Source organism: Nothobranchius furzeri, chromosome 17 (genome assembly GCF_043380555.1).
Source record: "Nothobranchius furzeri strain GRZ-AD chromosome 17, NfurGRZ-RIMD1, whole genome shotgun sequence".
NCBI lineage: Eukaryota > Metazoa > Chordata > Actinopteri > Cyprinodontiformes > Nothobranchiidae > Nothobranchius > Nothobranchius furzeri.
This window is the reverse complement of record NC_091757.1, coordinates 28304814-28332557: the sequence shown is the minus strand read 5'-3', so window position 1 is coordinate 28332557 and position 27744 is coordinate 28304814. Positions and strand designations below refer to the sequence as shown.

The 27744-nt window shown below is 44.6% G+C and overlaps 1 protein-coding gene across 3 annotated transcripts; it reads right to left on the bottom strand.

The window, feature by feature from the left end:
- Positions 1–332: 332 nt before the first annotated feature.
- On the bottom strand, positions 333–27523 carry atp2a2a (ATPase sarcoplasmic/endoplasmic reticulum Ca2+ transporting 2a). 3 transcript variants are annotated; one of them, XM_015971877.3, is made up of 21 exons: positions 27093–27369; positions 26561–26578; positions 26408–26490; positions 24365–24469; positions 24079–24217; positions 10205–10285; positions 9683–9768; positions 9131–9595; positions 8092–8180; positions 7901–8003; positions 5689–5820; positions 5491–5610; positions 5145–5363; positions 4734–5069; positions 4440–4660; positions 4163–4365; positions 3975–4060; positions 3765–3898; positions 3577–3694; positions 2743–2863; positions 333–953 (listed from the first exon to the last, which is right to left on the bottom strand). In XM_015971877.3, the coding sequence occupies exons 1-21, from the start codon at positions 27208–27210 to the stop codon at positions 940–942; spliced, it is 2991 nt and encodes a 996-aa protein (XP_015827363.3). In that variant the 5' UTR covers positions 27211–27369; the 3' UTR covers positions 333–939. The 3 variants fall into 3 exon arrangements, with proteins under 3 accessions (XP_015827363.3, XP_054587199.2, XP_070402457.1); XM_054731224.2 differs by lacking the exon at positions 333–953 and adding an exon at positions 27370–27523 and having other exon boundaries at positions 2278–2863; positions 27093–27280; XM_070546356.1 differs by lacking the exon at positions 333–953 and having other exon boundaries at positions 2278–2863.
- Between the last annotated feature and the right edge of the window lie 221 nt (positions 27524–27744).

The window sequence follows — 27744 nt, the reverse complement described above, 5'->3', positions numbered from 1 at the left end:
TAGATGGAGGCCCGTGCTGTACAGGAAGTGTTTTAGTTGAGCTGAAGGTGAGTAAACAAACCACCAGCACTGGCGAAATGTGGCTGTTGTCTGCCAGTGTGGCTGGGGCTGAAGGTGTTGCAGGAAGATTTCTCCAGCCTGACTCAAACATCAACTCAAGTGCAAAGTTTCCAGTGTTTTTTTTTTTACATGTTGTAATAAATGTATAATAAACTTGTTTGGTTTAGAGCTAGGTTGTGTGCTGAAACAGTTCTTAAACCATAACAGTTTACTGTTGCAGTATCGTGTGTCCAGCCTCAGACGACATCAGAAGGACACCAGGAGAGACGGGCTGAGTTCCTCATGACAGTTTTATTGACCTAAAACAGTTCATGTCATACATAGTACAATTATCTGAAAATACAGTACAGCAGTTTGGCCAGTGGAGGGACTGCCTGTCATCCTTCCAGTAAAACACGAGCATCACAGCACTCCCACCTTCTCATAAATGTGGTCTTCTCCAAACAATAAAGCTAACAGTTTGCTTTTTAAATATCCCATAAAACGTATTTCCTTAGGAAAAATGAACTGTTTTTAAAGCGTACTGACATTTATACTACCTGACATTTACCAAAACTATACACTGTTGGAGAAGTCTGATAAAACAGCTGGCTGTGCTGTCACATGCAGCATGGAGTAATTCTTTGACCATCCACTGAGTGGTGGTGGTGAGAATAGTTAGATCTCATGCAGGAGGCCAGAAGGACTCATGAAGGTGAACCAACTTGTTTCCATCACATTCGTTAATGGCCACTCTACAGCGATGGATGAACTTGGCCCATGTCGTCATATCACATCGTAGCATGCAGCTCTCGTTAGAAAGATGTGCTGCCCTAAACACACACGCACACCACAAAACAAAACCCAGAGTTTCTGCAAGACATTTAGAGGCGGCACAGCTTACTTGGCCTTTGCTGCAAGGGAAAGGAGAAAGAATGAATGGACACCAGAACCACATATAAATAAAAACATCACAATCATTCACATCAAAGCAGAGCACTGAAGGTCGTGTTACGGGCGAGCTGCAACACGAAACTCCCGGTGTCTGTAAAAACCAGACACCTTATGGGCCATTCCCATCTGTACCGGGTCGGCCCGGGCCGGGTAGCCCCAGTCGGCCCCAGCCTGGCCCGGTTGCTTCCACACATCCTTGTCTTAAGCCCATGTGGGCTGATTCTACCCACCAATCAGAGGCTTGCTCTAATGGAAGGTGTGAATTTGCTGTCAGCAGTGGGTGTGTTGGCCCTGGTCGGCCTGAAGCAGACCCCCTCGAGAAGAGGGCTGAGAATGAGCCTTGGTTGGCCCGGAAAAATGCCAGGCCACCCAGATATGTAAACAACCTACGCTACCCGGCCTGGGCCGACCCGGTACAGGTGGGAATGGCCCATTAGACAGGCTATCCAGACCAGATCACTCCTTTCTGTACCCCTCATTTCATTTATTTTCTATCTGTTAGAAATACAAATAAATGTTTCAGAGCTGTGTTTACAACATGTAGATGAGCACACCAGTGGTTTACATGCAGTTTAAAGTGTTCAACAGGTGGAAGGCATAGAGAGCAAACAGCAGTTAGCTTTTTAACATGAAACCCTCTAACAGCCACCGGCCTGGTTTGGTAGAAGCAGGCATGCAGAAAAACTTAACGGCACACTAAAGTAAACCAGAGCGATTACACGACGTATTCTGATATCAACAAATAAAGTATACACACACACTGCTCTGTGTTATGTACAGATTTACAAACTGAATAATCAGCACTTGTGCTCAGCTGATGAGACTAACAGCTCCCTGGTGCTTCTTTTTTACATATTCATGTACAATATGCGCACATTTATATACATTATAAAGATTATTATATTTAAGGTGAAAATTAAGTGTTTTCTTCAAGTACTTTTAACAACAGAATGTTTATAAAATACCTCAGAAGTTCCACGGTAACACACTTTTCTGCTTCCTCCAGTAAGAGGGCTGAAGCTCCATAACGAGTAGAGGAAAGGACCACTTTGCTTCGCTCCACACGTTAGTGAAGATGTTCAGACTAAAATATACTCCTGGTCACCATAACAGCACTGAGGTAGCTGTGCTCTGCCTAATGCAGAGTATGATCATCAAAGGTAACTCACACTGGGGCAGGCGTCAGGACTTTGTCCTCACATTATAACGTTACAATGGATAATCTCTAACTGTCCTCTAATACCCCCCACCCTTCAGAAAAACAAACAAACAAACGATGATATAAAGTAGTGTAAATCCTCTTTACAGATTGTCACACAGCTCTAACGTCCAACTGCCCACAGCAGGCTCAAGGACGGCTGCAGGGTGACACCAGAATAAAATAAAATACAGATCAGTCATTAGACTATGACGAATGCCCCCCCAACATTACCCCACATAAGTTTAAGTGAAAATGTTAACAGGATGACAGTGATGATAATGGGATTAAGTGTCTAGGAATTAGAGTTAACATAACTGTGTTACATGTTTGTGGGTGGGTGGGTGGGTGTTATTGTCCACTTCACACCGATTCATAGGGAGAGTGGTGTACTGGAGTCAGTCGGGGCCACAGCATGGCAGACATGTTAGTGTCGGTGCTGTAGATCCACAGCACCAGGGGCAGGGATACGGCTACGAAGGGCCAGGAGATGCCAGTGACACACGCGGACAGGCAACAGCCCCTGCTGGCCGGCTTCTCCTGCTGTTTACCAAGTTCCAAGTAGTTCCTGGCCATGAACTTAAGCAGCTCGTCCAGCAGGATGACGGGAAGGGAGATCTTCAGCACCATCATCCACTGCGTCACGTCCAAAGGAGTGATCTGGAAGATGACCTGGGAGACGACAAAGCTACTGTTTACCTGCTATAGAGGTGTGTAACAATACTACAGCATTAACATCTGTGAGAAAAGCACATAGCCTCTAACCAGGTGTGACTGTTGGTTAAACTCGTTTGTAATCAGGTTTGATTGCCGGTTTAGCCTGTATTTAACTAGGTGTGACTAGTTAAAGACAAGAAACTGAGATAAGAAAAGTTTTCAGTTGTAATCAGAACGAATTGGTGTCATAGACATGTTTGAGCAGAGAATTTTTACTAACAAGACTCGTTGGACGTGTGATCTAACAGCAAACAAGTTGTGACAGTCTGAATTTCATGCTAAGTTTCTTGTTCTTTAGTTAAAAATGTATTAATCATGTCTCGGTAAGTTCACAGTGGTGCAACATTTCACTTCTAAAGTTGTCTCATTTCTTGCATTTTTGTTTACAGAAAGTAAACTGAGAAGAGTTTGAGACAGGCGCGACAACTATGAGAACGAAGCCGCTGAACTCTCAGAAATGTTTTGAGACATTTTGGAAACTCTTTCAAGAACACTGTTGGACAATAGTTACTAACAGTGGTTAACCCAGTGAGACACAGGCTATGTGGGATGGCTGTCTGGTGACTTGTGAAACAAATATTTTTTATGAATCAGATGGCAATATTTACAGCGTGAGAGCTAGACTTCAGCTTTGAAACTCTTTTTAGGACTTGGTCGGCCGAACTCACCGGCAGAGGCTCCACATAGAGGATGAGGAAGTGGAGAGACATGGAGAGACAGATGGCTCCCAGCAGCCAAATGTTTTCCCAGGGAGGCATCCGCAGCAGGGACTGGTTCTCTGACAAGCTGAACATCAGAGAGGATGCAAATGTTGATTCAGTCACTCTGAACTTCAAACGTTACTTTAATCACAGACCTGTTCAGAGCGTTGCACATCTCAATTGTGACGAGCACCGAGAGAGCCATGGTCATTGGGTAGGGCGACTCGAACACGTGACAGTCCAAGCCTTCAAATTCTGGGTTGTCTGGGCCACACTGGAGGAAGTGGCTCTGTGGGAGGAAGGCAAAGGAGTGAGAGGGAACAGAAACGCTGCAAGGAGCAGGATTATATTTAAACTAAACTGACCAGCTGGTACAGAGTGAGCTGTGGTCCATCCTCAGAGACGATGAACCACCAGGCTGCTGCTCCCACCGTGGCTGCTCCTACGTAACCTGGGAGCAAAGACTCGAAGCATAACTTCACCATGAAAACTCTTCTTACTGGTTACACAAAACCATCTCCAATCTCTTTATACTCGTTTGTAATCAGCTAACCTCCGATGGCCAGGTATCTGAAGAACAGCCAACCAGAAATCAGGGGCTCCTTGGCGTTGCGAGGAGGCTTTTCCATGATGTCCAGGTCTGGAGGGTTGAAGCCGAGGGCGGTAGCAGGAAGCCCATCCGTCACCAGATTGACCCAGAGCAGCTGAACTGGGATCAGTGCCTCTGGGAAGCCCAACGCTGCAGTAAGGAAGATGCTATCAGGAAAGAAAGAAGTTAAAAGCTGAGGATCTCTACTGAAGGCTTCCGTTATGCTCCAGAAGACACTTACCAGACAACCTCACCCACATTAGAGGAGATGAGGTATCTGATGAACTGCTTCATATTATTGTAGATAGCTCTGCCCTCTTCCACAGCAGCCACTATGGAGGAGAAATTGTCATCAGCGAGGACCATCTCTGAAGCTGACTTAGCCACGGCGGTGCCTGAACCCATGGCAATGCCGATCTCAGCCTTCTTCAGAGCCGGGGCGTCGTTCACTCCGTCTCCAGTCTGTAGAAAAACGCTGCGTTACAAAAAAGCCTTTAACACCCGATCTAACAGGGCCCGCTCACACGCTCCATACCATGGCTGTAATTTCATCAAATCCCTGCAGGAACTCAACGATCTTGGACTTGTGAGAGGGTTCAACCCGTGCGAAACAACGCGCTTGGGTCACGGCTTCTTTCTGGGCGTGCGCTGACAGCTCATCAAACTCCCGTCCAGTGAAGGCCATGTGCTCAACATCATCGTCCTCAGTTAGGATACCAATGCGGCGACAGATGGCCACGGCTGTGCCCTTGTTGTCCCCTGTGATCATGATGACACGAATGCCAGCCTGGCGGCACAGCTTGATGGAGGCGGCCACCTCCTGTCTGGGCGGGTCCAGCATGCCAACACAGCCGACGAAGGTGAGGTCAGACTGGAGGCACAAACCAGCAGAGTTGTAAATGAACGCTACACTGAAACACCCAAACTTTAAATACGAGCAATTCACCTCATACTCTGAGAACTTGGCCGTGTCAGACAGGATCATGTCGTCTATTTTAGGAGGGCTGTCACGTGTGGCCAGAGCCAAGCACCTCAGGGTGTCACGACCCGTCCCATACTCACGAATCACGGACATGATCTTGTCCTTGATGCCCGGGCTTAGGGGAATTTTGCTTTTGCCCACTCTGATATGAGTGCATCTGTCAATAACTCCTTCTGGGGCTCCCTGTGAGGCAGAGCACAGATGGAAACACATCACACCTGATACCAAAAACCAACCCAGGTCCCCGTCACCATGTTCAATTCAGAACCTTTCGGTCCTTTCTGAGAGGACTTTTCTTGTTTCGGTCTACCTTAACGAACATTTTCCCCGAGGACGAACGGGACTTGTTGGGGGTGCAGTAGACAGACATGGACTTCCTGTCCCTGGAGAACTCGAGGGTGCACTCCTTCCTCATCAGTTGTTTGATCACCTGATCCAAAACAGGCAGAGTCAGTGAGAAAAGCTGCTGAGAGAGAATAGCGCCCATCAGGAGGCAGCCGTCACTCACAGAGTTGCAAGCGTTGGCTCTGTCGATCTTGGACAGGTTCTGGACATCGGTGTCAAAGGCGTTCATCTTCTCCACTAGACAGGTCAGCGCCGTCTCCGTGGCCTCACCGACCTTCTCATACACACCCTTCACCTGAGACGAGAAGCATTCAGGGTCATTTTCCTTCTGCTTCCCTAAATCTCCGCTTGCCTACAGAGAGGATTTCACTGCAGAGACACACGGACAACAGATTGGTGTCCAACGAGGACGTGTGTGGTGGTGTTAGAATGAGCCGCCATGTTTGACCAACGGTGCCTCTCAGCAGTGGCGCAAAAAGTGGGTATTCAGTGTATGCGGCGCATAGGGGCGCCCGGCCGGAGGGGGCGCCATTGCGATGATGCAAAAATATTTTAGTCTGCATTTCCTGTGTTTAATAACAGCTGCGTTCTGGTCCGTTTCTGTATCTGCAAATTATTTAAATAATAACAGAGTTGCATGTGTGGTTAGGCACGCCTCTGTGTCTTAACACCCACACACACACACACACACACACATACACACAGCGTGCATACGAGGAACTGGACGGTTTTAAACATGAGCCACGGATCTAAGTTGTGTGTTTTTAGTGAGAACTTTGAAGGATTAAGTCACACTAACGAGCGCCAACGGAGCCAAGCTCAGGTGTAACAATGAGAGTTAAGGTGATGAGCAGCTCCTGTCCTGTCCAACGGGGACGGCAGGGGTAACTGGGACCAGACCAGTCCAGTCACGTCTCTGCTGATCAGCTGCTGCTGATTACAGGATTTCTCCTGTCAGTATGGAAGGACCAGGTGAGCTGCTGAGACTTTAGTTTCTAGAAACACTTTCTATGCCCAGACTGTAGTGTCCTGTTATTTGTAATTTTATAATTAATATTAAGATAATAAATGCAGGGCTGCACAGTGGTTAGAGCTGTTGCCTTGCAGCAAGAAGGTCCTAGGTTCGCTTCCCGGCCTGGGATCCTTCTGCATGGAGTTTGCATGTTCTCCCTGTGCATGCGTGGGTTCTCTCCGGGTACTCCGGCTTCCTCCCACAGTCCAAAAACATGACTGTTAGGTTGAGTGGCCTGTCTAAATTTTCCTTAGGTGTGAGCGTGCATGGTTGTTTATCCTGTGTGTCTCTGTGTTGCCCTGCGATGGACTGGCTCTCTGTCCAGGGTGTACCCCGCCTGATTGCCCAATGACCGCTGGAGATGACCACGGCCCTGCATGGACAAGTGGGCTCAGAAAATGGATGGGTGGAATAAATGCACTAAACCTACAGCATGTGATAGAAAATAAGATTTAAAAAGTCTGACTATTTTCTCCCACAGCTCAGCTGTTAATAAGCAGATGTCTACTTCAGCTGGACAACATCACATATAATTTTAATATTTATTTTACTTCATTTCCAAGGTTTTGATGTCTGTGAACGTTCCATATTTTCCTGATTAGTGTAAAACATACACGATATTATTCATACCAGGTCACGATCTGGTCGGTCTGAGGTATAAAACTCTGGCCTGGGCCTAAAATTGTTTCTATAAACACCAACAACAGCTAAAAAACAGCAGCTGGATTCTGCTTTGTTCCTCAAGTTGAGTCAGGTGGGTTACAAAGTTCTGCACGCTCACACGTTCAGCCGCAGCTCTGCCAGCTGACCGGTTCTTTTGGTAACTGAGACCAGTTCATCTGGTACTGAGCAGCATGGATGCATCAGTGGAGTTCACTGTAGTAGGTGTTCGTAACGGACTGGACAGGACAAATGTGATATTATAATGTCATAGATACTTTATTATACATTCCTACCAGCCTGGAACTCAACTTTTACCTTCTCAAAATGCACCAGACTGATACGCTTAAATATAAAATATCCAAACTTTCTTCCGGGGGGACATGCCCCCAGGCCCCTAGAGTAGTTCAAGACTTATTGTGTTTTTCACCTCTGATCCGTTTCATGTCTTATACCACACCCTGTGGTGGGGTATAGGAACTGGAAGATATTTCAAATAAACTATAGGAAGGCAGTTAAAAAGATAGGGTTAGATAAAGTGGTGTGTGTGTGTGTGTGTGTGGGGGGGGGGGGGGGGTGTAGGTAGTTGCGCCCCTGCCACTCAGTCAGACCTTCATGTTAGTTTAAAGAGCTGCAGACCTTAGTGAAATGCTAATGTTCACTCTAGCATGTGGGGTTTTAGACAGCTCATGGTTATGCAGACCTCGTTGAAGTCCAGAGACGAGTCGTTACACAGGGCGCAGATGGTGGCCAGTTCTACCAGAGCCTCATACTGGGAGCACTTCACTGGCTTTCCATCCTGGTAACTGGTAACAAGAATCAGAAGGTACATCTTCATGAACAGAACTCAGATAGATGAGTTGTTATTTCGATACTTGGTGTAAATGTACTCACACTTCTCCCTCCGGTGCGTAGGTGGAACCAGTGATTGTGAACTCTGACAGACTGCAGCTTTCTCCTTCTGCCCTGCTGACGATGAACATCTAGAGGACAGAGGGGATGAAGGGTGGTCTTTATGTCAAAAACAGGCATCCTTAAAGTGTTATAAACTTTACATTTTCTGTTTTTCCATTTAAACTCGTGAATGGCGTCGTGTCTCGGGGCAGTTTGGATCACCTGTGATAGTTAATTTTCCAGGTGAAGCACTCCTGAAGGACTTTCAGGATAGTCGGACCCATTCACGTGCGTTTCACTGAAATACCTTTAGATTTTATGACCTAATGCTGCAGATTCAACAATCATTTTCAGATGAAATAAAGCCTGCGAAACGTTTTAAAACACAAATGTGTGTATCATTTAGAGCCGTGTCTTTTCATTTTTATCTGAAAGAAAAAAGATAAAAGCCAATTTTGAACAAATCACAAACATTTATTTTGACTGAAATTAGCTGAAGTAAATAAGTTTATATTCTCTTTTAATAAAAATGGAGCTTTCTGTTTTTGCAAATGAACTCTTCTGGTCCTTGGGGGGGTGTTTGATCCGTCACATTTAAATTCTGACAGTTTGATGACTTTAAAACTACCCCGGCATCGACTATTTAGGAAGTGAACCTCATTGCATCGTTTTCGAGGCTGTGTCGTGTCTTTGCTGACTCGGCGAGCGGCAGCACGGACCACAGACTCTACGTGTTTTGGTCTGCAGCCTTACAAAGTGTCTCTGCTGGGGCCGGCTGGGTGGCCCACTACCCACAGCCGGAAAGAGGCGTTTAGTTTTTTCTTTTTTGTAAGTAAACAAAGGAGACCGCCAGGAGGCCTGAGTAAAGAGAGGATCTGAGTCTTAAAGGAAGACGTGTTCCTCTGGGGAGCTCCGGTTGTTGCAGCAACACCAGACAGCACTCTTCACTCAGGCGTGTGTGTGTGTGTGTGTGTGTGTGTGTGTGTGTGTGTGTGTGTGTGTGTGTGTGTGTGTGTGTGAGAGAGAGAGATAGACTCACTCTGCAGACAGACATCTGGTTGGTGGTCAGAGTGCCGGTTTTGTCTGAGCAGATGACCGAGGTGCAGCCCAGCGTCTCCACAGAGGGCAGGCTGCGGACTATGGCGTTCTTCTTCGCCATCCGGCGAGTTCCCAGGGCCAGACAGGTGGTGATCACAGCAGGAAGACCTTCAGGGATGGCAGCAACAGCCAACGCCACTGCTATCTTAAAATAGTAGACGGCGCCACGGATCCAGGAGCCTCCGTGGACCGGGTCGTTGAAGTGCCCGATGTTGATGATCCACACAGCGATGCAGATGAGGGAGATAACTTTAGACAGCTGCTGACCAAACTCATCCAGCTTCTGCTGCAGAGGCGTCTTCTCCTGCTCGGTGGCTGCCATCTCGTCTCGGATCTTACCGATCTCGGTGTTAACACCAGTAGCTACAACAACACCCACAGCCTTCCCAGCTGCAATGTTGGTGCCCTGAAACAACACGGTACCGCCATGTTGGCTCAGGCACGTCAGACACCATCAGATAACTAATGAACATAAGTGTGCATGCTGTCTTACAGAAAAGATCATGTTCTTCTTGTCCTGATTGACGGCCCGGGGGTCAGGGACGGGGTCGGTGTGTTTGATGACAGAGATGGACTCACCTGTGAGGACATCATCAGGTTAAATCAGCTGATCCCATCATCTAAAGCTGTTTAATGTCCTTAAACAGACGAGCCTGACTGATCCATAATATAACACTTCAGTTCCAGAGTAAACAGAGGAGATCTTCAATTAATGCTGGGATAAATTATGTTACATATCCTACATGTCAATAAGTTTCCTACAGATGGTTTACTTAAAGAAGCAGAGCACTTCCCTAAACAACACTCTCAGATAAAACAGTACCCAGGGGTACCTTTAGGGGTATAAAAGGCCCTTTCGCTGGGTTGGTACTGTCAAAGCTTCTGCTCTTGTGCCCTCAGATAATAGTTCTTGTTAATTCCTTGTATTTTATACCTTTTAGAGATTGGTTTTCTACCCCTGAAGCCAAACTGGACCTTAAATTACCAAAAAAAAAGAGAAATCTAAAAATCTCACCTGTGAGAATGGACTGGTCCACCCTCAGAGTGGTTGATTTGATGGAACAGATGCGGATGTCTGCAGGAACTTTGTCTCCAACTAGAACCAAACACACCCAAGTTAGAGATGATAATCAAACAGCATCTCACACACACACACACACACGCACGCACACACACATTCCTGTGTGTGTGTGGGATGCTGCCTGTTTTCTGTAAGCAGTAACTCAACAGTAACGTAAACTAAAACGAGGAAGCACAGCTCATCCCAAGATGGCTGCCGTGCCACCGGCAGCAAAGAACCAAAGGCATAGGAAGGAAATGAAGGAGACTCTAAGGAAAAGGCCCATTTGGGAGCACTGGAATTACTAAGACCCAGTTCAACTTTCTGGTACATGACCAGTGGAAAACCAGGGAAATAGGTCAAGGTATGACACAGTATTAAAAATATTAATGGTGTCAGCCTGATGGAAAAACAAACACGTTAAGATCAGCTCAGCAGATATCTAACCGGAGTGGGGACAACTGTCGAGGTTTGAAACAAACCCTTCACATCTGCAGGAGGAAAGTGTCACCCTCACACCTCAGAGCAGAAACCCAGACTCTTCAGATCACACTGCAGGTCTGTACTTAGTAAAGGGGAGGAGCCAGTAAAGGGGAGGAGCCAGGATGCCCACTCATTAACGGCTACACAACCTGCATTTCAACACCCTGTCCAACACAGGCTGAAGGCTTTACCGCTTACAAAACCACGCTGTGTCTCCAGAACATTTTCCTGTCCTCCTTTCTTTGGAAGATAAACAGCTTCTCCTGTGAAGCCGAGGCAGGACTGTGGAGGTCCCAGCTTGTTCAGACCCGCATAAACCTGGAACTGTCCTGAGAGTCGCATTGAGGTCCTGCTTTTATGACCTTCTGTGTCAACATCCTGCTTGGTAGCAGTCCAAACGTTTCCTCAAGCACGATCGCTTTTTCACATCAGTGTTTGCCAATGTGTGTCACGGTCCAGCGGTCAGACATTTTACTGTGACACCAGCTCACACCTGGTGACACGTCCCACCCAGTGTGACTCCCACAGATGCCCTGTAAATAGCAGGTGAGGTGTGGACTGAACCGTGTGACTGGCAGCTGCACCTGCTGCGTGTTTGGACCAGAGAGGGCTGGCTCCATCTGCTGATGGCATCTGAACTAAAGGCCGTCTCACTGGGATGAACTGATGAGCTCACCAGACTTACATTGATGATGACTCAAACCTTTTACAGGTGAAGCCATGTGACCACCAGTAATAAACCTTAGTCTCCCACCAGTAGCACCAGTTCATCCACGTGTTTAAAGCTGTGTTATGCATCATGGAGACTCTCTTGTTTCTGTTGCCACGGTGACTGAAAGGATCCCAGTACAAAACAATAAAGAACTAGGCTCTGCATGAAATCAAATTTGTACCAAGACCAGCACAATCACATTCCACTTCACATCTTCATCCTTTTCAAATCACACACTCTTCCACCTGGTGTATGTTGTTGAGAGCTAGCTTACATCTGCAGCATCTAAAAACATCACAACTCCATTATTCTCTATTATGACACCTGTTAGCTTGGTGGAGCGGTTCCATTTTCAAGCATCGACACGTTTGGAAAATAACTATTTTATGACGTGTAGTAACTCCCTGCTTGGACATCCAGGCTTCCATAGCAGCTTTTCTCTGTTTCTGCAGCGCTGCCAGCCTAGGGCTCTTTCACTGCAATAAATCTGGAACTGCATTTCATTAAAAGTGTCAGAAACATCCGCTATAAAATCTCAGTGCAGACAACAAACCCATAGCGATTAAAGTTATTCTGAAAGTGTTCCTGCAACTATACAAGGTTGGAAACGTGTGAAAACAGGTCATACAGTAACCTGGGTTTCCTCCGATGCTCCAAGACGAGATACCTTCAGCGTGATGTGTTTCATGTGATGTGAAATAAAGGAAGCTTGAAGTATGTAAGAATACAGTGAGAAAATCCCAAAAGAGTAATGTTTCAGTCATGTTGGAAGGAAGGTTATATTGAAACATGTTTCATATCCAGATGGCTGCTGGATTGTCAGTTTTTCTCCTTCCCAAACAAAAGAAGGAGGGACGTATCTACTGTTTACCATCAGTGAGTGTGGGGTTACCGCGTCTCCTGTGAGCTAATACTGTAGCGCCGACAATTTGATTTGACATCAGCCGGCAAAAAGCTCCAGAGGTGTTTAAAGTGGATGCAGTAACTACATGTTACCACATGATGTCATTTTGACTTCATTTCTACATAATGCACCTTTAAATTCATACATAATTACCGTATGTTAAATAACTGTGATTTCAGTATTGACTGAGATAATTGTGATCATCTATTTAAAAATGTATAGAGCCTAAAGTTATGCTAACACTAGGAAGGAAACATGCATGAATTATCTTGACTAGAAATCTAGTCAGACGGGAGCTGAAGCAAAATGATTTGGCTATGCAGATTAGTCTAGCCATGCCCCCATAGAGCTGCCATGTTGGCAGGCAACAAATGTAAACAAAATGAACGGGGTCGGCTTGGATTTTACTTTGTCGGAGTTTACTTCACACTTTAAAACTGAAGAAATCATTTTATATAGTCAGAAATTAAATAGACTAAACATCTCCGACCCTTAACGTGCCACTGGGATACTTTTTAAAAATGCCAGAAGCTGTCAGGGCGGACTTCTTACCGGACCTGGCCGGGGAACCCCTTGGGATTCCCCCGGAGGAGCTGGCCCAAGTGGCTGGGGAGAGGGAAGTCTGGGCCTCTCGCCTTGGGCTACATGCCCCCGCAACCTGACTCCGGATAAGCGGATGAAAATGGATGGACAAATAACAGATTTACACGTAAGTAGTTTAAATAGAGTGCTGTGTTGTTTGAATGTATAAACTGAACGCCAAGAGAAATCACTAGTCTGATTTTTTTCCGTGAATAAAATAAATATGTCAGGCAGGAGCGTCTCAGGATCTGTCTGAGATCTGTCTCGGTGAGACAGATAATAGCAATCCAAAGTGCTTTTTATGTGTGATCTGACAATTGATCAACCATTGCTTAAAAATTAAATACAGCTTAGCCGGTTAATTGCTGTGATCATAAAACACGTAAACGGCAGCACGCAGAAATCACGAGGCAACGTTTTACGTGATGTTTACTTGTTGCTATGAGTAATAAGACAGAAAAAGCCACGCCAAAATAAGTTTAGGAAGCCCACTAAGAATCGTAATAAAAGCATTTAAAATAAATACCATACACAGTTGAGGAAACGTTGGTTTAAGTACCTGATATGAAGTGGTCGCTGCATAAGCGAAAACCTTTACTCTCGGGATCCCACAGCTTCATTTTAGCCCAGTCACTAGCGCGTTTTACTACAATGATCCAACGTTTGAGGTGTTCTGGATCTTGGGGAATCTTGGAGATGGCTCATTCCTTATGTCGTTCGTGTCTGTTCTGCATCCTGGGGCACAACAGGAATCTACCATATTTCCTGTCTGATTGAGTTTTCTGACAATAACAAATGGTCAAGCTGCCGGCTTCTACCTGCCAAGATGGCGCCGTTTCGATTTGAACTGTTGCATGCCGGGAGAAGTGACGTCAACTCCCGGAGCTCTATAGGAGCCTCAGCAGGCCCCAACTTTTGGTGGGCCAATCACAGCATTTTAATCGTTTGGTGGGCCAATCACAGCATTTTATTCGTTTGGTGGGCCAATCACAGCATTCTATTGGTTTGGTGAGCCAATCACAGCACTGTATCGGTTTGTTGGGCCAATTACAGTGCTCTATTGATTTGGTGGGCCAATCACAGCACTGTATCGGTTTGGTGGGCCAATTACAGTGCTCTATTGATTTGGTGGGCCAATCACAGCACTGTATCGGTTTGGTGGGCCAATTACAGTGCTCTATTGATTTGGTGGGACAATCACAGTGCTCTATCAGTTTGGTGGGCCAATCACAGCGCTCGATCAGTTTGGTGAGCGAGACGATGTGACAAAACAGAACAACAAAGATGGCGGTGGCTTGTTTGAAATGGCTTTGACATCAACTTTGGAATATTTAGACTTGGGCTTTTCTTTGAGCAGATAGAGTTTGTTTAAGTCCGTTATTTAGATAAAGGATGTATTTGCATCTTCTTTAACAGTGTATGGAGGACTTCCCTGCTGACCAACATCTGTACAGGTGAGAAGGTCCCATTGTTTGTTGTCCAATATCATATGGAGACAGTTTGAAAGACAACCATAGTTCCTGCCCCATGACTGAGATGTTTCTATGGGTCATGGCCAGACTATGTATTCACATGTATAGGATGGCTTACCAGCCCTGAAGCCGTGAAAGTAACAATGTTTATGATCATCTTAACTAGCAGCAGGCTGGACGCGCACACTCAATGGAAGAAACATAGTCTCAGTATAATATAACTTTTTTAGACATTTAACTTTTATTCTGTGAAACAGTTTTTTTAACCAAAAACCAGCAAAATTTCATCTGTAAAAGTTCTACTTAAAAATTTCAACAACTAAGGCAACCTCCTGGTGTCCCAAGCCAAATTAATTGTCACTTGATTGAGCCAAGTGGCTTTTAGCCAATCAAATCCCTCTTGTCTGATCACGTGACACCAATGAGGCGTAGACTCAATCGAGTGACGATTGCCTTGGCTTGGCTCACCAGGAGGTCTCCTCCTTTGCTGTTGAAATTCTACAGTTGAATTAATTTGGCTGGTGTGTTTCAAATAAAACAACTTCAAACGCATAATTTCACAGAATAAAATTTCAATGTCTAAAGAATTCATATTCTGGTGACTGTGTTTCTTCCGTAACATCCTCATCATGTCTGCAGCTTCAGACGGACATCCCATCATCTCATCTCTCACAGCAGCATCAAACTTCCCAGGAGTCAGCACAAGGGGACGGCGTTAACAAGGCGGGGCTTGTTGAGTCCAGAAACTGTTAATGCACGAGCTTTATCAGCCAAGAACTGCTGTGTTTTTTTTATTCTGAGAACTAAATAACAGAGATATGAATCTGCTGATTTCTCTCAGTGTCTGAACACTGAGTGAAACATGCTTCTTTTGGTCTTTGGCAAATATTCCCGACTTTCCAAAGTCAGGAACCTTTGCCAAAGGCTGTTCCTTAGTGATAACAGACACTTTCCAGACCACATTTAATGCCACATACTATCCCTGGTGTCTGGAATCTTACTGGGAGCTGAGGGGTACGGAGCAGAGCAGAGTTCGGTTGGGTGGGTGGGACGGTTATCAGCAAAGTACTTCCCTATAAGGTCATCATCTCACTCTCTCTCCAGCACAATAGGAGCAGACCAAAGAGCCTCCCCCTTAACAGCTACGAGACTCCACAACTCCTCAGGCGACAGAGAGCAAACGCATACATTTAAAATGATATTCTGACATGCAGAAGCTGTTAGGTGATCCTGTATGAGTAAGAAACAACTTCCTGATGGGGGCTGCACAAACAAGGCAGCTTCAGAAGCCTCATATCTGCCTCCTCTTTCTCAGCTCAGCAGCAACTCAGCCAGAAGCTGCGTCATCGCACTCCTCCTCCACATGGCATAGGTCACTTTGAAGCTCAGGGAAAATATTATTCATAAGAAGGATGGCTGACAGGAGCCTTTGTCACAGCTATGAGGAGGATTTAGTAATTCTGTAGCGCTGATGAGCCTGTCCTGACTGAAGGATAAAGCATCCAGTTTTGCATCCTGCTGCAGTTCTCTCTCTGAGTAAAGCCTCCTGTTGCTGACAGCGAGGCACCCTGCTGCTTTCATCATGACTTTCTGCAGGAACAAACATCCAACGTGTTCGTTTCTCCTCAAACCTGAGCTCTCCACTTTGAGCTTCCTAAAACAATCAAACAGCCTGACTAGCGAAGTCACAGAAAATTAAATGGTGGATGTGTGCACATTTCTGTTTCATTTGTCCTTGTCAAGGTTATCCTGCAGTCCTACTGAAGCAATGTTTCCCCATTAGGAGTGGAGGGGCACGTACGGTGAGGGACCAGACAGCTGTCATTTTCACAACTGTCAGTGCCTCTATAAATACAGCATTCCATAATCTAAACAGCCTATGACAGCTATAAATAAATACTCCCGCTATGCAAAGAAAATCTATGCATCACCTCAGTGGCTTAAGGTCAGACCAACCATCAGCATAAAGCTTTTGTTTGGGAATGCACCATCCCACAACACAAGGGCTTCTGTTCATTCCTCTGCAGGATTCTGTGAGCTAGCCGGCCAAAGTAAAAAACAGCTTCACTTCCTGATGACTTCAGCTGCAGAAGAAAAAACAAGTAGACCTCATGAGGAAGAAGCATATCTTATATTCATGATGAATTTATTGTGTGAAGATAAACACACACACACACACACACACACACACACACACACACACACACACACACACAAGTGGGTCTTAATAGCTTTTGCCCTTAGAGAAAAAGGGTTAATAGGAACATCTCAAAATACACCGCTCAAGCAGGGTGAGTAACCTCTGCAGCGCCACTGGGAGATAAAGAGGTTTGGGATTGAGCTAAATGAGAGTGATCATAGACAAGTGTGATCATTGGCCAGTGTAATCATGGACCAGTGTAATCATTGGCCAGTGTGATCATGGACCAATGTGATCATAGACCATTGTGATCATGGACCAGTGTGATCATAGACCACTGTGATCATAGACCAGTGTGATGGTAGACAAGTGTGATCATGGACCAGTGTGATCATAGACCAATGTGATCATAGACCAATGTGATCATAGACCAGTATAATCATAGACCAGTGTGATCATGGACCAGTGTGATCATAGACCAATGTGATCATAGACCAATGTGATCATAGACCAGTATAATCATAGACCAGTGTAATCATGGACCAGTGTAATCATTGGCCAGTGTGATCATGGACCAATGTGATCATAGACCATTGTGATCATGGACCAGTGTGATCATAGACCAGTGTGATCATAGACCAGTGTGATGGTAGACAAGTGTGATCATGGACCAGTGTGATCATAGACCAATGTGATCATAGACCAATGTGATCATAGACCAGTATAATCATAGACCAGTGTGATCATGGACCAGTGTGATCATAGACCAATGTGATCATAGACCAATGTGATCATAGACCAGTATAATCATAGACCAGTGTGATCATGGACCAGTGTGATCATAGACCAATGTGATCATAGACCAGTGTGATCATGGACCAGTGTGATGGTAGACAAGTGTGATCATGGACCAGTGTGATCATAGACCAATGTGATCATAGACCAGTGTGATCATAGACCAATGTGATCTTGGGCCAGTGTGATCATAGACCAGTGTGATCATAGACCAATGTGATCATAGACTAGTGTGATCATTGGCCAGTGTGATCATGGACCAATGTGATCATAGACCAATGTGATCATGGACCAGTGTGATCATTGGCCAGTGTGATCATGGACCAATGTGATCATAGACCAGTGTGATCATGGACCAGTGTGATCATAGACCAGTGTAATCATGGACCAGTATAATATAGACCAGTGTGATCATTGGCCAGTGTGATCATGGACCAATGTGATCATAGACTAGTGTGATCATTGGCCAGTGTAATCATGAACCAGTGTGATCATAGACCAATGTGATCATAGACCAGTGTGATCATTGGCCAGTGTGATCATGGACCAATGTGATCATAGACCAGTGTGATCATGGACCAGTGTGATCATAGACCAGTGTAATCATGGACCAGTATAATATAGACCAGTGTGATCATAGACCAATGTGATCATAGACCAGTGTGATCATTGGCCAGTGTGATCATGGACCAGTGTGATCATAGACCAGTGAGATCATGGACCAGTGTGATCATTGGCCAGTGTGATCATGGACCAATGTGATCATAGACCAGTGTAATCATGGACCAGTATAATATAGACCAGTGTGATCATGGACCAGTGTAATCATGGACCAGTATAATCATAGACCAGTGTGATCATGTACCAGTGTAATCATGGACCAGTGTGATCATAGACCAATGTGATCTTGGGCCAGTGTGATCATAGACCAGTGTGATCATAGACCAATGTGATCATAGACCAATGTGATCTTGGGCCAGTGTGATCATAGACCAGTGTGATCATAGACCAATGTGATCATAGACTAGTGTGATCATAGACCAATGTGATCATGGACCAGTGTAATCATGGACCAGTGTGATCATAGACCAATGTGATCATAGACCAGTGTGATCATTGGCCAGAGTGATCATGGACCAGTGAGATCATAGACCAGTGTGATCATAGACCAGTGTGATCATGGGCCAGTGTAATCATGGACCAGTGTGATCATGGACCAGTGTAATCATGGACCAGTGTGATCATAGACCAATGTGATCATGGACCAGTGTAATCATGGACCAGTGTGATCATAGACCAATGTGATCTTGGGCCAGTGTGATCATAGACCAATGTGATCATAGACCAGTGTGATCATAGACCAATGTGATCTTGGGCCAGTGTGATCATAGACCAATGTGATCAAAGACTAGTGTGATCATAGACCAGTGTGATCGAAGACCAATGTGATCATAGACCAATGTAATCATGGACCAGTGTGATCATAGACCAATGTTATTATGGACCAGTGTGATCATGGTCCAGTGTGATCATAGACCATTGTGATCATAGACCAATGTGATCTTGGGCCAGTGTGATCATAGACCAATGTGATCATAGACTAGTGTGATCATAGACCAGTGTGATCATAGACCAATGTGATCATAGACCAATGTAATCATGGACCAGTGTGATCGTAGACCAATGTTATTATGGACCAGTGTGATCATGGTCCAGTGTGATCATGGACCAGTGTGATCATGGACCAGTGTGATCATGGTCCAGTGTGATCATAGACCAGTGATCATAGACCAATGTGATCATGGCCCAATGTGATCTTGGGCCAGTGATCATAGACCAATGTGATCATAGACCATTGTGATCATAGACCAGTGTGATCATGGACCAGTGTAATCATGGACCAGTGTGATCATAGACCAGTGTGATCGAAGACCAATGTGATCATGGACCAGTGTAATCATGGACCAGTGTGATCATAGACCAATGTGATTATGGACCAGTGTGATCATAGACCAGTGTGATCATAAACTAGTGTGATCATAGACCAGTGTGATCATAGACCAGTGTGATCATAGACCAGTGTGATCATGGACCAATGATCATAGACCAGTGATCATAGACCATTGTGATCATAGACCAATGTGATCATGGACCAGTGTGATCATAGACCAGTGTAATCATAGACCAATGTGTGATCATAGACCAATGATCATAGACCAGTGTGATCATAGACCAATGTGATCATAGACCAGTGATCATAGACCAGTGTAATCATAGACCAGTGTGATCATAAACCAGTGATCATAGACCAGTGATCATAGACCAGTGTGATCATAGACCAGTGTGATCATAGACCAGGGATCATAGACCAGTGTGATCATAGACCAATGTGACCATGGACCAGTGTGATCACAGACCAATGTGATCATAGACCAGTGTAATCATAGACCAGTGTAATCATAGACCAGTGATCATAGACCAGTGTGATCATAGACCAGTGTGATCATAGACCAATGTGATCATAGACCAATGTGATCATAGACCAGTGATTAGGGTTGTCACGGTAACCGGTATAGCGGTAAACCCCGGTAAAAAAGTTGACAATAAAAATAACCGTCCAGTTTTTAAAAAACTAAATTATCTCGGTGGGTTTACCGTGGCCGCGGTTTCGGCGCGGTGACCCTTACCAGCCACCGTCGCTTCAGCTTAAGTTCCCGCGGGGCGCACACGCACTTATTAGTTTGCAACGGCACCAAAACTTTGAAGCTGAAATAATGGCCGAAGGAGGAGACGGCAGCACCCAGGACATCCATCAGCCCTCAAAGAAGACTAAATCGGAAGTATGGGCATATTTTGGATTTCTGAAAAATGCTGAGGGACAGTTAATAGAAGACTGCTATCCCGTTTGCAGGACGTGCAGGAAACAAGTGTCTGCAAAAGGCAGCAACACTTCGAATCTAATGGCACATCTGCGTGACCATCACCCACGTCTCTACAGCCAGTGCAAGGTAAGTTAACATTAGCATTTTAGCTTAAATGCATGACGTGAGGACTTCTGGTTGAGGGAGAATGCAACGAGTCACTATATACTGCAGCCGCAGCGTCCTCTGCCAGCATTTAAACCGTGTCACGGACACCCTGTTGCTGGATGAAGCATCTTATTTGTTTATGATGAAGAGAAATTAGTTCCTTTAGTTCCTTGTCATTGATTTGTTTACTTATTCAATGCCATTTATACTTGAACATTTGGATTTGATTACATAGTGTAGTAGTTATTTTAGTAATTTGTTTAAAGTGGCTATTTATTTTAAATACATATTTTTTAAGGTTGACTTGTACAGAGCTCAAGTCAAGTGTGGACTGGAGTTTTAGATTTTCATTTTGATAATGAAGAAAACAAGTATATGAGAAAACAAGTGGTGTTTCTTTAATTTGTTTACATATTGTTTATGTTTTGAATGTTTGGATTTGTATAATTTAAACCTGCACTGACTACTGTAACACGTTCCAGAAAAAGAAGCTATTTGTTCCTTTACTTGTGAAAAGTTGCACTTTTGCTAAGGCTTTGTGTTATTTTAGGTTTAATAAACACTGTTAAACCTTCTCAAAACTATTTCAGTTTGTGTAGAACAGGACTATCAATGCTTTCTGAACATATGCAACACCGTTTAAAAAATACCGCGATAATACCAAAAACCGTGATAATTTTGGTCACAATAACCGTGATGTTAAATTTTCATACCGTGACAACCCTACCAGTGATCATAGACCAGTGATCATAGAACAGTGTGATCATAAACCAGTGATCATAGACCAGTGTAATCATAGACCAGTGTGATCATAAACCAGTGATCATAGACCAGTGATCATAGACCAGTGTGATCATAGACCAGTGATCATAGACCAGTGTGATCATAGACCAATGTGACCATGGACCAGTGTGATCACAGACCAATGTGATCATAGACCAGTGTAATCATAGACCAGTGTGATCATAGACCAGTGATCATAGACCAGTGATCATAGAACAGTGTGATCATAAACCAGTGATCATAGACCAGTGTAATCATAGACCAGTGTAATCATAGACCAGTGTAATCATAGACCAGTGATCATAGACCAGTGATCATAGACCAGTGTGATCATAGACCAGTGATCATAGACCAGTGTGATCATAGACCAGTGTAATCATAGACCAGTGATCATAGACCAGTGATCATAGAACAGTGTGATCATAAACCAGTGATCATAGACCAGTGTAATCATAGACCAGTGTAATCATAGACCAGTGTAATCATAGACCAGTGATCATAGACCAGTGATCATAGACCAGTGTGATCATAGACCAGTGATCATAGACCAGTGTGATCATAGACCAATGTGACCATGGACCAGTGTGATCACAGACCAATGTGATCATAGACCAGTGTAATCATAGACCAGTGTGATCATAGACCAGTGATCATAGACCAGTGTAATCATAGACCAGTGTAATCATAGACCAGTGATCATAGACCAGTGATCATAGAACAGTGTGATCATAAACCAGTGATCATAGACCAGTGTAATCATAGACCAGTGTGATCATAAACCAGTGATCATAGACCAGTGATCATAGACCAGTGTGATCATAGACCAGTGATCATAGACCAGTGTGATCATAGACCAATGTGACCATGGACCAGTGTGATCACAGACCAATGTGATCATAGACCAGTGTAATCATAGACCAGTGTGATCATAGACCAGTGATCATAGACCAGTGTAATCATAGACCAGTGTAATCATAGACCAGTGATCATAGACCAGTGATCATAGAACAGTGTGATCATAAACCAGTGATCATAGACCAGTGTAATCATAGACCAGTGTAATCATAGACCAGTGTAATCATAGACCAGTGATCATAGACCAGTGATCATAGACCAGTGTGATCATAGACCAGTGATCATAGACCAGTGTAATCATAGACCAGTGATCATAGACCAGTGATCATAGAACAGTGTGATCATAAACCAGTGATCATAGACCAGTGTAATCATAGACCAGTGTAATCATAGACCAGTGTAATCATAGACCAGTGATCATAGACCAGTGATCATAGACCAGTGTAATCATAGACCAGTGTGATCATAAACCAGTGATCATAGACCAGTGATCATAGACCAGTGTGATCATAGACCAGTGATCATAGACCAGTGTGATCATAGACCAATGTGACCATGGACCAGTGTGATCACAGACCAATGTGATCATAAACCAGTGATCATAGACCAGTGATCATAGACCAGTGTGATCATAGACCAGTGATCATAGACCAGTGTGATCATAGATCAGTGATCCTAAACCAGTGTGATCATAAACCAGTGATCATAGACCAGTGATAATAGACCAGTGTGATCATAAACCAGTGATCATAGACTAGTGATCATAGACCAGTGTGATCATAAACCAGTGATCATAGACCAGTGTAGGGATGGGTACCTTTGACATTTGAAGCGATCCGGTACTAATTCCCAGTACCTAGGAATCGATACCGGTACTTAACGGTACCAATTTTAGATACTTTTGAGTGTTTAATATTTTAATTCTCTTTTATAATTAAATATATATTTTTCTCAATTTATAACCATATTTGATAAATATTACGATAAATAACATTCAACTGTTTGTATTTTAACATTGTCTTTGTAGTTTTATAACCTGATAATTAAACTGAAGCAAACATGTTTACTATGAACTAAATTTACTGCGTATCTTCATTCCTTTTGCCGTCCTTTTTCATTTGATTTTTCCTACTGGGAAGCTGGAATTTCCAAGGAGAATGCAAATGCACCATTAGCTGATAACAATGGTGGCAATGGAAGCTAATTTATCAAGCTAATGTTATCTTAAACAGTTTATTTAGCTGCTGGAGCAAATTAAAACGATGATGCCTCACACTTAGATAGTTGTCGCTGGTTTCATCTTCACCCAATCACCCGTTGCATTTAGTAAAGTGAAGCCAAACTTTAGAGCGCATTCATGTTCTTCTAGTCGGAAAATCGGAGTTCTGAGGAGACAGCGAACGCACCATTAGCGGAACGGAAGCTAACATATCAAGCTAACATTATCTTACATTTTATTTACCTACCTGAGCAGATTAAGATGAGGATGTCTCACTTAGATCGTTGTCGCTGGTTTCATCATCACCCAGTTACCCATCACATTTAGTGAAGTGGACCCAAGCTTTAGCGTGCGTTCTTTCTACCATGCTGCTCTGTTTACAACTCGCTCGCAGCAACCGACGACATAACGCTCTTGCGCAGCTGTCTAGGCAAGTTCTCGTTATGAAGGACAGGTACCGAAACGAGGCACCGTTTCAAATGACACGAATCAGTGCTCGGTCGGTACTATGGAATTCGGTTGGTACCTTAAAAAGTACCGAATTCGGTACCCATCGCTAGACCAGTGTGATCATAGACCAGTGATTACAGGCCAGTGTGATCATAAACCAGTGATCACAGACCAGTGTGATCATAAACCAGTGTGATCATAGACCATTGTGATCATAAACCAGTGATCACAGACCAGTGTGATCATAAACCAGTGATCATAGACCAGTGTGATCATAAACCAGTGATCACAGACCAGTGTGATCATAAACCAGTGTGATCATAGACCAGTGTGATCATAAACCAGTGTGGCCTGTTCAGACCTGAGACAAAACCAGGTGAAGAGAGATCAGGTAACACAACCTACCAGCCACCTCCACGATGTCTCCTGGGACAATGTCTCTGGCCTTGATCCTCTGTACAGTTTTTCGGTCCTGCCGGTAAACTTTTCCCATCTCAGGCTCGTACTCCTTTAGCGCTTCGATGGCGTCCTCTGCGTTACGCTCCTAGTGAGGGGGGAGTGAGAGTTACTGCCAACCCTCTGAAAAGCTCTGATGAGAACTAATATCTCAGATTTTAATTAACACATTGTTACAACAATGAGGAGGTTAAATTAAACAACAGAAAAATACTTTGCGTTATCTCGTCCTCACCTGCCACACTCCAACGATGGCATTGGCTATAAGAATGAGTAAAATTACAAAAGGCTCCACAAACGCTGTGATTGTTTCTTCTCCCTCCTCAAACCAGGCCAGGACCTGAAAGCAAAGCAACAAACTCATCACAGATTCATATTTAGGAGGAAGAAATGTGATATTACCATCAGTCAGTGGATTAAACAGCATCTCACTTCAGTAACAAAAGCATTTCATTAAATTCAAGGATTGTCAGATAAATGAGATGATGAGGATATTTTTTAGGACTTCACATGTGTGGAAGCATGAATATAAATTAATGTAACCCTGGGAAGAACAGCTGAGGTAAAAGACGTGAAACGGACAATAATCAGAACCCGAGTCAAGTTAAATTAAAGCGAAATGACAGATCCATCGCTCATATTACAGGATGTTTAAACACATGAAACTCTGCCAGGAAAAAAATCTGACCTGACGGCTAAACTCATTAAGATGTGAAGAACAGTCTTAAGTCTTATTGGATCTTAATGATTTAATTGAGTGTTCTTGAGGAAAAAATGATCCTGTGCGTCACAAGCTATTAGTAAATCATTTATAATGTAATAAAACTCAGCATCTTATTGTGGAGGATAGTAAACGCATTCACTCACATAACGAGCATCATTTAGCAGCTATAGAAAACACACGTCCACCACAGGTTGTAAGGATCTTTGTCCCGCATAGAAAAACCAGCATAAAATAAACAATTAGCTTCCTTTTTCTTTCTATTCCAACGATCTTGTATATTAATTTCTCAGTTGCTGACGCTGTAGAACATTAGAAAAGGAGGGTTTACACATCTACTCTGAGAAATAAAATTATGTATCTTGTGATCTACAAATGCAATTAAAACATTATGAGGGTTTAACTCAAAATGAATTAAAATTAGAGAAGATTTTAATGATTTTGTGTCCTCAAACTGGTCAAAATGAAGGGGGACCTCCCATGGAGAGGCGAGGGCCCAAATTTGGTCTGAAGTGGTTGTTCTCCTGTCAGACAGCAGACATGACACCTCTGTATCACCTGACTCAGCGCTACATACCAGCTCACACACACACACACACACACACACACACACACACACACACACACACACACACACACACACACACACACACACACACACACACACACACACACACACACACAATTCAATTCAATTCAAGTTTATTTATATAGCGCCAAATCACGACAAGAGTCGTCTCAAGGCACTTCACATACTAAACATTCCAATTCAGGTCAGTTCATTAAGCCAATCAGAAATAATGTTTCCTAGATAAGGAACCCAGCAAATTGCATCAAGTCACTGACTAGTGTCAGTGACTTGATGCAATCCTCACACTAAGCAAGCATATAGTGACAGTGGAGAGGAAAACTCCCTTTTAACAGGAAGAAACCTCCAGAGAATCCTGGCTCAGTATAAGCAGCCATCCTCCACGACTCACTGGACGGACGGACGGACACACACACACACACACACACACACACACACACACACACACAAACGCCCAGAAAGCCTCAGTTGTCACAATGTTCTGCGTTCGTCTGTTAATCTGGATTAAAGACATTTTAAACTATGTGAACACATTTGCAATAATGAGTGTCGTTTTATCAAAATTAAGGACTTTTTTGTAGCTAAAACTAATACAACTGTGTTAAACAGCAACAGTCCAGTGAAATGGGGTGTCTGTCTGCGAGTCAGTAACAGCTCTGTTGTCACCATTCCTCCCATGAGCGGGAGGCCCTCTCAGCCTCCTCCTGAGGGAGTGTGATCTCAGCTCGGTTAAACAAACTGAAGATGTTCACACTTCAGCACCATGCTCCAAGGCCTGTCAGCTGTTCATCGCTTCACATTTGCAGTTTCATCTGCAGCTCAGACTGTATGTGGATAATGGATGACATCTCTTCTTGACAAATTAGTGCATCATTCTTATAAAAAAATAGTTTTCTTTCACCCCAGATGAGTTATTCTACACTTGTCATAATAAATGCAGCAGTAAAGGGATTTAATGACAGACTTACAAAGGATATGCAGGCAGCCAGAAGAAGGATCCGAACAAGCAAGTCTTCAAACTGTTCGAGGACCAGCTCCCATAAAGATTTCCCTGCAGACAGAGCAGATGGTGAGAGAACAGCTGATCCCAGAGATGCACCAGGATCAGGAGTGGTGGTTACCTTCCTCTGCTGGTAACTCTGCAGCAGACCAGTCCATCCAGGGGGACAAACCGGGGCAGACCAGTCCATCCAGGGGGACAAAATCAAAATAACACGTTAGTCCCGTGGAAGTAATTCATTACATTAGACTTTGATAAGTTTCTTCTGATGTGCCGAGAACAAGAGCAGCAGGTTTTTCCTAGAAAGATCATGTCTAGTCACAGCTGAGTGCTTTCTAGAAAAGCTCCACCTGTCAGTGTTATTACACCCTTATTACACCATGACTCATGTCATTTAATTACAGGAGATAGGAACTCATTAGGGTAAAGGTCAGAGGTGACGTAGGTCCAGCTCCAGCTGTCATTGTTAAGATTACAGAGCCGAGATGACCTCTGACCCTTGGAGTTACCTAGGTGACCACACTAAGGTGTGCTGGGGAACACGGAGTCCCGGTGCTTAATGATACATCTGTTCCGGTGTGAAAGCCGGGAACCTCCGATGACGGAGCAGGAATTACCGGTTACCGAGCACCTCACCCCCGAGGGGAACGTACCGTTCAGGCCCCATTTCTCCCGCTGCCGCTTCACCTCCTCCACAGACAGTCCCGTGCACTCGTTGACGCAGAAAAAGCCGTAAACTTCTTCCACACTCTTCGTGTGCGCGTTCTCCATGGCGGACGTTCCTGACGGCTGCACCGCCCCGATCACAGCGCGAGGGAGACCCGGCGACAACTACCGATGCCTGGGCAGAGACGACAAGTTCACCACCCACCGTGGAGCTGACCGTTCACCGCGGTGTCCCCCTGGTTCCGGTTCGGATCCTCACCCAACCTGAGCACAGGTGAGATGAACTCCTCTCCTGTCCGGGTGGAGGTCAGCAGGAGCGTCCGCTCGAGTCCGGTTATGAACGAGTCTGCGACAGAGTCCGGTGTCGGTGACTACATTCGGTCCTGTCCAGCCGGTGTGTCCGTTACCGCAGCCCGTCTCACCGCGGCGCAGCGCTGTGTGACTCCGGTCGGTGCTCCCGGTGGTTTTATGAAAGCGGCTCTCTGCTGCCCCTCTCACTGACCGCGGAGCTGCATGCGGACTCCTGCTATTGGATGGAGGCGGGAAGCTGCTTCCGAGGGAGGGGAGACGGAACCGGAGGGGCCTCCAGTGAGGAGAGAGTTAACCAACCAGAGGAAGTACACAACACGGTTTTCAAAT

What these genes read in the sequence shown, in the direction of transcription:
- atp2a2a (XM_054731224.2), bottom strand. Translation starts at nt 27,210, where the DNA reads ATGGAGAACGCGCACACGAAGAGTGTGGAAGAAGTTTACGGCTTTTTC. An exon ending in CCATCGTTGGAGTGTGGCAG is followed by an intron (nt 24,218 to 24,364) that starts GTGAGGACGAGA and finishes CCCCCTCACTAG; the next exon opens with GAGCGTAACGCAGAGGACGC. An exon ending in GGACCAGTCCATTCTCACAG is followed by an intron (nt 9,769 to 10,204) that starts GTGAGATTTTTA and finishes ATGTCCTCACAG; the next exon opens with GTGAGTCCATCTCTGTCATC.